General features: G+C 39.9%; 1 protein-coding gene across 1 annotated transcript; it reads left to right on the forward strand.

The window, feature by feature from the left end:
• The first annotated feature begins 895 nt into the window (after positions 1-895).
• LOC311053430 (E3 ubiquitin-protein ligase TRIM35-like) lies at positions 896-2559 on the forward strand. The gene has a single exon (XM_084068951.1). The coding sequence runs from the start codon at positions 1147-1149 to the stop codon at positions 2551-2553; it is 1407 nt and encodes a 468-aa protein (XP_083925077.1). The 5' UTR covers positions 896-1146; the 3' UTR covers positions 2554-2559.
• Positions 2560-11106: the final 8547 nt, after the last annotated feature.

Consider the following 11106-nt stretch of genomic DNA (forward strand, 5'->3'; position numbering starts at 1 on the left):
TTGAGTAAATGTACTTAATTACTTCATGCCACTGTTTTATGTTGAAATAATTGCCCTCTGTGTAGAATACCATACGCGGTATCTCCACTAAAGGTTTGACATGACACGCAATAACCCCATGTTTGCAACTACTTTCGCCTGCACACTTCACCGGGTATGGCCTAGTTTGAGATCATTTGAGTCGGTTCCATTGGTCTGTATTAAAATCATCTGTTGAACAGCTTTCCTAAATTTGAAATAAAATAGAAAACTGTAACAGAAGTAGCAGATCTACAAGCGCGTTGTGAGCCATTTTAGCTATTGTTTAAGTATACAATTATTGAATATATGACCTGATTTGGCCATATTATTCATTTTGATCTTGGTACCATCATTGTCTGTTATTAATTTGTATATTTAACTTATTTGTTATTGGTTCCCAAACCAACTGTTGTGCATTTTGTGTTTAGAAAAGCCTAAAAGGCCAAACAGATTTTTGTATGTTCCGATGTTCATTGCCAAAAACTTAATTAAATCATTAATCACAATTATTTGTATGACAATTAATTATCAACTAAAATATCATAATCGGGACAGCCCTAGAGAGGCGTACATTGTAAAGTGGTTTAAACAGTCAAAGTCCACTGTGAGATGATAAAGAAACGTGTGTGTGTGTGTGTGTGTGTGTGTGTGTGTGTGTGTGTGTGTGTGTGTGTGTGTGTGTGTGTGTGTGTGTGTGTGTGTGTGTGTGTGTGTGTGTGTGTGTGTGTGTGTGTGTGTGTGTGTGTGTGTGTGTGGCTCGCAATAGTTCAGTAGTGTCATAGCTCCACCCCTCGCCAGACTAATGTGAGAGAAACCAGGAAACAGAGAGGTTGTTATTCTGACTCTCGTCACTGACGACACACAGAGACAGACGCTAGCATTCACTTTCATATCAAACACAACTTCCCATGAGGGAGGACACACTGTCTGTCCACAGCTACAGGAGGGAATACTGACCCAGACCACTTGAACCTGCTGCTTACGCTGCTGGAGTTTAACAAGAACCAGGATTCAAAGTGAAAGTAAACTTCAGGGAACATTCTAGAGGAGGGATTGTTACCACCACTGGCTGCTGGCTGGTTTCCTGGCTTGAACAGAGTGTTTGCAGCTTCACTCAGAGATCAAATGGCTTCCAAGTTGTCTCGTCCTGAAGAGGATTATTGCTGTCCTGTGTGTTGTGACATATTTAAAGATCCTGTTCTCCTGTTATGCAGCCACAGCTTCTGTAAAGACTGTCTTCAGGAATGGTGGAGAGAGAAGGTAATAAAGGAATGTCCAGTTTGTAAGAAGAAACATTCTATGGATCCACCCAGAAACCTGGCTCTGAAGAACGTGTGTGAGGCCTTCATACAGGAGAGACATCAGAGAGCTTCAACAGGGTCTGAGGTTCTCTGCAGTCTGCATGCTGAGAAACTCAAACTGTTCTGTCTGGAATGTCAACAGCTAGTGTGTCTTGTGTGTCGAGATTCTAAAAAACACAACAACCACAGATTCAGACCCATGGATGAAGCTGCACTGGATCACAAGGAGGACGCCCTGAAATCACTGACGCCTTTACAGGAGAAACTGGAGGTTTTTAATGAATTTAAAACAAACTATGATCAAACAACAGCACACATTCAGTTCCAGACTCAGCACACAGAGATGCAGATTAAGGAACAGTTTAAGAAGATGCATCAGTTTTTACAAGAGGAAGAGGATGCTAGGATTGCTTTACTGTGGGGGGAAGAGCAGCAGAAGAGTCAGATGATGAAGGAGAAGATTGAGGGTCTAAACGGAGACATATCAACTCTATCAAACACAATTGGAGCCATAGAGGAGGAGCTGAGAGCTGAACACGTCTCATTCCTGCAGAACTACAAGACCACAATGCAAAGACTCCAGTTCACACTGCAGGACCCACAGCCGGTCTCAGGAGCACTGATAGACGAGACCAAACACCTGAACAATCTGACCTTCAGAGTCTGGGACAAGATGAAGGACATTGTCTCCTACACTCCTGTCATTCTGGACCCCAACACTGCCAATCCAGTATTCAGCCTGTCTGATGATCTGACCAGTGTGAGACGTGGAGAAAAACAGCAACTTCCTGACAACCCAGAGAGGTTTGACTACTTTGGTTATGTTTTGGGTTCTGAGGGCTTTAACTCAGGGACTCACAGCTGGGATGTTGAGGTTGGAGACAATGCATGGTGGGAAGTAGGTGTGTTAGCAGAGTCCTATCAGAGGAAGGGAGGCAAAGCAGGTCAATTCTGGAGAGTAGAGTTAAATAAACGTAAATACAGAGCAGTAGGCTCCTCATCAGGTTCATCCACTGATCTCTCAGTGAAGCAGAAACCTCAGAGGATCAGAGTCCAGCTGGACTGGAACAGAGGAAAGTTGTCATTCTCTGATCCTGACACGAACACACACCTACACACGTTCACACACACTTTCTCTGACAAACTCCTTCCACACATTTACACTGGTCCTGGTGGTTCTCTGAAGATGTTACCAGGGAAGGTCAGTGTAAGACTGGAACAACGTAGTTAGACATGATGATGATGATAAAGACAAACTATGGAGTCTTTAAACTTTAAAGACTCCATAGTTTGTCTTTATCATCTTTAAAGTTTAAAGAGTAATACCTGTTGATTTTAGAATCTATACGATTGTGTTGTGGTCGAGGACGGTCAACATGAACAAGTGTCTCTCTGATTTGTGATGTCATCATCATCTACACAGTGATTTTCAAGATGAGGGCCATGAGGATTTAATTGATAATACAACTTAATACAAAAAACAAATCAAATGTCATGGTATTTTGTATTAAAACATTGTGATACCAATATATTTAAATGAATGTATAGTACGTTAATCAAAGCCGCAACACAATCGATTGATTGATCATTAAAAAAAAACATGCTTTGAAAATGCATGTGGCCCACCCATAGATGTGTGGTTGAGAACCACTGATCTACGCAGTATCACCAAGTGTTAATTTATGAGTGTAAATTGGAACCAAATGGACCCTATGATCCATAACATGACATGAATATAATCTACAAAATCCAAGTGTGAATTTTACAAAATGGAACCAAACAGACCTGTAATAGTAATACTGTTGGGAGTCAGGGTACTGTACTATAATAATATGATACTTTTACTTCTGTACTTCTACACACTTTAATCATAAAATATAGAATCACCACGTTGAATACATATCAATCTCTTCTTTAGGTAATTATTACATGATTTATTGTATTAAAATGTGTTGTTTTCTAGTTTCTAGGGGACGTTCTTTAACATTAGATTTATGTTGCATTGATCTCTGTGTGTGTTCTGAGCCCTGTAACATGAATGATCCTCTGATTGACTATCTTGTCCCTACTAATAGGACACTGGCATGTTTTTACTTTTCATAGCAGACTGAGGATGCTTTTTGTAAATTAAACATTTATCTGTTCCCACTTTAAATCCTTTTTGGTAGCACTCTTTATTTTTGTCTCACTTTGGATCATTAATAAAGAATACTATTTTTTTGCATCTGACAAACCTCTGTGGAGGTCACTTTATGTTGGTGTGTGAGTGTTCCTTTAGTCTTCTTAATGTGTTGAGTGACAGGAAGCTGAGGGTAGAAAGACATACAACACATGACTCTGACTGGAATCAAACCAGACATTTTCCTCTCGGACTACAATAACTCTGTAATATGAGTAGGGATGGAGATCGTTCATTTTGATCCCCTTATTGATCCTGCATATTGATCAGATTCCTTATCGATCCCACTATCGATCATTTTCTATTATTGGTAGTTGTTGGCAAATTGATGCTAATCTGGGGCACTTTATCACTTTCATAAACATTTCACGTTGTGACATAAATAAATCTATTTCTGATTTTAAAACAAATATTTTGAAAGTATACAATCTCTGTCAGGTGGAAACCTCACGTCCAAAACTATTACTTTTCAGGATTCAAACAGCAAAAGTATCAGATCTACAAGCTCAAAACGTGTTGCTTCACGCCGCGTTTCGTGCTTGTGGATCAGCTACTTCTTATACTTATGTGTGACTGTAGTATGATCAAGTGGGCATTAATTTACAAAAAAACGCAAAAAGTTAAAATATGGAGTTAAGAGGTTTCTGCAACGATGTTTTGGCCATAATACATTATTCATTCTGATTATTGGTATCGGTCATTGTCAGTCATTTCTTTGTATATTTACGTTATTAGACATATAATCTTTTCTTTTTTTTTGAAAATCCTAAAAGGAAATACATTTTTCATTTATTTATGTTCCAATGTTCAACGTCAAAACACAATTAAATCGTTAATCACAATTATTTGTATGACAATTAATTGCCACCCTAAACTTTCATGATCGGGACAGCCCTAAGGTGTACATTGTTAAGAGCTTTTAACAGCAAAGTCCACGCTGAGATTATTGTGGTCATGTTGTGTTGTATGCTGTCTGTGTACGTTGTACCTCTATTGCTGTCATTTTGGGACCCAATGACTGGGTGGCAATGCTCGGTAACAGTGACTTATTCTGCCTCTGGAATGGAAGGCTGATGTGAATCTACAGTGTGTCTGTTGTGGTTGTTGTTGAAGGTAGTGAGTTGTAACACTACTGTATGTGTATGTGGCTCTTGGTCACTTCAATTATCCTATGTGTGAGTTTGCTACTTCCTTTAAAGTTCAAGCTAGAGGTCTTTTTTTAATTCCTTCCAATTCCAAATCTTCATTTTATTTGGAAACATGATGTGGACAGTATGTGTGGCTGCTGTTGGAGTTTGTGAGCTGTGACAAGGTGGCTGTAATCAGACACATGCCCACATACCTGTAGACATCACAGGGGGCTTGAGCTCCTGTCCTTTTACCTGTCTGTAAAAAGTGCCCTCTCTCTCCAGATCATGAATGCAGAATTTACTATGGTGAAAGAAATGCAAATGTCCTCCTTTCCATTCCGTACCCGAAGGCAGCATTTCAGACAATTGCCTTTTCCAAATTCTCCTGAACTTGAATGCAGCATTTTATGTTGAAAGAACTGCTCTCATCAACGCTGTATGCCGCATCTCCAGTAAAAGCTTGATTATAGAGCACAGAAGTCTGACATCACTGTTGCTAGAGGGCGCTATCCCACTGGGTCACAGAATTATTTTTTGTATTGGATTTCCCATAGGAGAATCTCAGATGGTGTCATATAAGAACTTCCAAAAATAAACAAACCACCCCAGCGATTTTACTCACATGGATATGAAGCATCAACTCACGGTGAAAAGTACTCATTTATCCTCAAATGTAACTCAGTATCATAAACGACACAAAGTAGCATACCTGACAAAATCGGCAGGGGTGGTTTGTTTATTTTTGGAACACAGTTCTTAGATGATGCGATCTAAGATTCCCCTATGGGAAATCCAATACAAAAAATAACGCCGTGACTCAGGGGTAGTGGGAGCAATGTGAGGACTTCGGTACTCTATACTAGTTGAGCACAGGGTTGCACACCAAAAAAGCCGAGTTCACAACGCGTCACAATGTCACAAGCTTGTAGATCAGCTATTTTTTAGCTATAAATGTGAAAAAGCCCCTTCCCTACACTATACACCCCTGACTGTAATAGTTTATATGATTGGCTTGGTGGCAACACCTGTCAATGTAGGCCTTTTCTTCACTATCACTGTCTCTACTTTCAATTGCATCTTTTTGAAGTGTATGAACAGCTCTTGGGGGGGTCTTGAAGGTCTAGGAGGTTGAAAACATCAGTTTTCAACCTCACAAAACAACATAAAAATACAAATAAATGATAACTAGGATTAACATCCAAAACCTGTGTTTTTAAATACTGTGTTATACCTGTCACAAATGTGACCATTCACAAATGTCAGGAAAGAGAGACACCATGCAGGGAGACTTGCATAGTTTTCTTAATAATCCCCTTTAATTTTCCATCAAAAATGAACACAAATTTTACAACCAATAATTCTGGGCCCCAAAAAAAAGGAGGTCAACTTAACAAACTGAACAGACCTCAACTGCACAGCATGACTAACATAACCAAAATTAGACATGAGGGGAACATATATTTTTTCATTAATTCAACCTTTATTTATTTTCTCGGGGATACATTGAGGGCAGCGCCCTCATTTTCAATGATGCCGAGATTGCAGAAGCATAATACAACAGTGTAAATAATAATGATGAATAAAAACAACAGGATAAACAAGTTATGTATGTATGTGATATAGTTAGTGGTCAGATCACTCTTAACACAAAGGGGAAAGACAAAGAATAACATTTAGACAGACTACAAATAACTGTAACATAACATAGCAGTAACTGCTATCAACAAATGCAATTAAAATGCAACTGAAATACCAACACATTTTCTTCAAAATCCTAATAATAAACTCAAACTTATAAACACCTGCCCCTCCCCATATGCAAAGGGAACATGTTGCAGTCCAATTACCCAGCTCCTTATAAGCAGATCTGAAGCAGCTAGTCCTCGCTTTTTTGGCCAGCCATATAAACTCAAGCACTCATCCGAAGTGATCTCAATGAGAACTAAATAAACTTAAATACAAATCAAATGACTCCTCATAAAACAAACTTGACCCAAACAAAGGTTAACTAAATGTATATGCATTCCAATCAGTAACCTTTCCATCAAACTTGCAATAAACAGTATGTCATTTAACAGGTTCTTTGTATAGTAATTTGTGTTTATTTATTGCTGAAAATAAATATAAACTAAATTTATAAACCAAAAAAGAGAAGTGTCCACCATAGATCATCATCAGTAGTATACCCTTTATAGAATACATGTACAAAATATGTTAGTTTAATCTGTTAAATAAGGTGTGTTATTTAATACATTTGTAGACTTCTGAGTATGCAATGCAAGTAAGGTAAGTAAGCCTTGCCGAGCCATGTGGTATGACCCCGACCTCCCAATCTCAGGCTTGACACTCTACCCACAAAGCCACTGAGCTGGTTGTAGAGGTGCAAGCATAGACTGTAAAAACATATGGACTGAGGGGACCCATTGGTTTCTACAGACCAGTTTTGAAGCCTATTATAATCAGAACAATGAACATACATAGCTACAGTGATTAAGTGTCTGCTGAACGGCATTCTCAATTTCTCTTTCACTCATTCATTCCCTCTACAACTTCTGTTGTAATGTATTTGGAAACAAATCTCGAAACTACACATGACAGTGTTCTTTTAATTTGTCCAGCTATAGGTATTTTTTCAGTGTAAGGAAATGATCCTCTCTTTATGAAGCCAAGTGTGCACCATTGATATTTTCAACCTTGGAATAGTCTCCTTTTATCATTGTCAGGAAGTAAAATGGCATTTTCAGTGCCTTTCAATCTTCTTAAACCATAAAGTAGACCAACGTATTACAATTTATAAATAGGCATTTGTCAGAACTTACAGTGTAACAGGTTTTATTTGGGATAATAAGATTCCTAGAATTAACAAAACCATTCTACAGGGGAAAAAAACTGATCAGAGCTCCATTGACTAACATTTTAAGATCAAAGTCGAAGTGAAATATTGCTAAAAGTATAAAGCATTATGTGAAAAAATAATACATAGTGGAGTTACTTCTGTGGCCTACTGACGCACGCACGCACGCACGCACGCACACACACACACACACGCACGCACGCACACGCCCTGTCGCGCACGCACGCACGCACGCACGCACGCACGCACGCACGCACGCACGCACGCACGCACGCACGCACGCACGCACGCACACACACACACACACACACACACACACACACACACACACACACACACACACACACACACACACACACACACACACACACACACACACACACACACACACACACACACACACACACACACACACACAGGGTTAGGTTTCGCAAGCCCAGGATGCTGCGTTCCTCAGTCCTCCCCAGTATCAGTCGAAACAGCTGTCTGCTGCCACTGAAAACACCAAGTGATCCTACAAAGGATTACATTTAGTTTTTAGTTTATGCAAGTTCCTGGATGTCAAAGATGGAGAAAACAGGGACTCATCATATGAATCTTGAAACATCTGTAGACAAATGCCACTGTCTCTTAACTTAAACCCTATGCTTCATTGGCCATTGTCCCCAGGGGTCTATACTTGGTCCCCTCCTTTTCCCCCTCTACTCTTTGCCGAAAATAGCCGATTACGGTTACACTATGAATGTGCACGATTCGGCGAATCATGCATTATGGCATTGTGTGCATTATGGAATAGTGCATTATGGCATGCCCGGAATTGTGAGGCTAGTGTTTATGTGGTTAACTACATCAAGGTTAGATTATATCGTTTTTAATTAACTGTTTAAACCTTAGCAAGACACATAAATGATACACACTTTTATATTATTTCCCTGCTGGACTATTTTAAACAGCAGCATAGACTCACATTTTGGAGGGAGCCATTCAATGCTGTGTCTCCTCCTCACTGACATTGGAGTCTTCAACTGTGTTCTCTCCACCCACTGCAACACAACACAGACATCACTCATACTGTCCAAATGTAGGTAACCAATGAGAAGGAGAGGATCATTAAGTCATTACTAGCCATGAAATGTACAGTCTTATTTTATGTTTTTTTTAGAAAATGGGAATTGGCTGAGAACATGCTGCAAACTGACACAACACAAGCAACTTGAGAAACTGCAGGCAACTCATATGGTACAATTTACAAATGTACTGTACTTGTTTGCCACTTGCTTGTGTCGTGTGTCAATTTGCAGCATATTGGGCGCTCTCAGCCATTGTATTATTAACTCTACTCTGTGATGTCATCAAGAGACACTACTGTAACTGGGTCTGTTCCACTGACAGCAAATAGAAGGTAAAATAACAGACTGACACTTTTTGAGTGCATTCACACCAAATGATGTTCATGTGTTCATACACCCTCAACAGTCAGTTTACAGTGCATTCCCGGTACTGTACGAGTGAGTGACAAATAAACCCCTCTTGATTAGGAATCTGTGTCTGATTAGGATTCCCAATTTCTTGTCAATAGAAGTATAAGCATGTAAAGTGTTAATTTCATTTCAGTTTTTAACATGGGGGGGATGGAATAACAGAGGAAGTAACATCAGGATCACAAAATGTTAAAAGAATAGCATTGACGTACTACATGGAGGAAGTACATTCATACTGTTCTTCCTTTTCCATGGAAGAATGGAGTCTGTTTTCTTTCCATCCTCTGCAACACAACATAGACAGTGGATGTATTGACAAGAGAAGAAAAAAAAGAGAGGCGTCACAGGACTACAGTATTTGATGAACTTTAAAGTGCTGTGTTGTAGCAAAGACATTTGATTACTTTTTGGATGAATATCGCTGCTCCATCTCCTTATTGGTAGCTGGTGGCCGCCTGCTGTAGAGGTATATCCACTCTCTAAAAGACAAGACAAAGTTCTATTTATCATCTTACTGCCTATTCTGATAAAGAAAAACAACAGACGATCTGGGCTCTCGGGAGTAAATTATTAATATTGATTAAAAAACAACTGCCAACTGTCTATTCTATTTAATCTATTTCATCCTACTACTGACCAGTCATTGGAGCTGATGCAATGCAATCCTCATGCAGTTTCTCTAATTCAGTCCTCAGAATACATATCTGCTGAGCTACAGTGATAGTTTGAAGATATATTTAGCCTACATTTTGATGAACCATATCATCTAGAGACATGTAAAAAAATATATATTTTTTGTGTGTTCAGAAATGACCCCTTTCCATTCCTTCTTGTTCACCTTCTGCTCAGCTTCTACATCGCTGCACTTCAGTTCTCTCTCTTTGTCACTCATTGCTTGGCACAGATCACTCAGTTTTCTCTCTTTGTCAACAATAGGTAGAAGTTATATTATGTAAGTTCTGACAAACAACCATAACAAACAAATGGCAACTGTGAATCATTTATTCTGTTTTTCTCCACCACTCACTCACTCAACAACAAACAAACAAATCGGTCTACCGGTACTTTCCTTGCATATTCACTCTAGGGTCACAGGTAGATTAGCTAAATTGACAGAATATAAGAAGTGATCAGTAGAATCTCACCAACAGGAATTTTATCACTGGTGACATCATCCCACCCTTTCCTCAGCTCTTCTTTTTGCTCCACTTGTCTGTGTGTTGCCGTCTGTAGTTTATTATTTTCCTTCAGTGGATGGACGTTCCCTTCTAGTCTCTTGTCTCCGTCTAACAGTCTCTGGTTATTTTTCCCCAGTTCATTCTCTCTTTCCTTCAGTTGTACTGTGATTGTCGCGTTGTGCTCGGTCTGCAGCGTCCGTGAGCATCGTGGGTGCAGTAAAGCCAGGAAGCGGGCCATCCTGATGCAGGTTAGGAATAGCATACTGCTGGTGTAGAAGAGCAAGACGGAGAGCTTGCAGAGGATGCCGTCGAATGGGCAACTCTGGTGGAAGTAGAACACACGTAGCAGCAGCAGCAGCAGCGTGAAGATGAACAGCAGGTTGGACACCACCAGGTTTATCTTGTATGTCGTGGTCTCATTCCGCATCTTCAGCGAGCAGGCAAAGTTGTAAATGGCCATCAGGTTGAGGCCCACCACAAACACAGCGTTGAACTCCATGCTGTACAGCGGGTATTTGCACTCATCATCTTTGGTGACACTGTCCCCCCATTGCGGGGGGCGACTGTCTGTCAGGGCAGCCATATTGTACATTATATATGGTGGGAACAAAGAGGCAGAGAGGGGTGTCTGTTGCGCAACAGAGAGTGTAGTACACAAGTCAATAGTGCAAGTCACTTGGCATGATCCACTGGTCTTTTCACAGAGCAGAAGCAAGGGTTCGGGCATTGTGTGTGAAAGTATGTTTTACCGTTTCTGTAAATGGAAAAAAATATATATGGTAAAGCACTGCATTTACATATGGCATCCAAATAAACATGCTTATTTTTTCCTTTCTCAAGTAAACAGACATGCATACAAATACAATTACGCTACACACAAACTATATCTGTGGAGTGGATTATTTATAACTGATTAACACCAGAAGAAGTCTTCATCGCTCTTGACTAGGATTGCCACCCAA

Source organism: Gymnoscopelus microlampas (assembly GCF_963454915.1).
Source record: "Gymnoscopelus microlampas genome assembly, chromosome: 10".
In the NCBI taxonomy this organism is placed as follows: Eukaryota; Metazoa; Chordata; class Actinopteri; order Myctophiformes; family Myctophidae; genus Gymnoscopelus; species Gymnoscopelus microlampas.

What these genes read in the sequence shown, in the direction of transcription:
- LOC311053430 (XM_084068951.1), top strand. Translation starts at nt 1,147, where the DNA reads ATGGCTTCCAAGTTGTCTCGTCCTGAAGAGGATTATTGCTGTCCTGTG.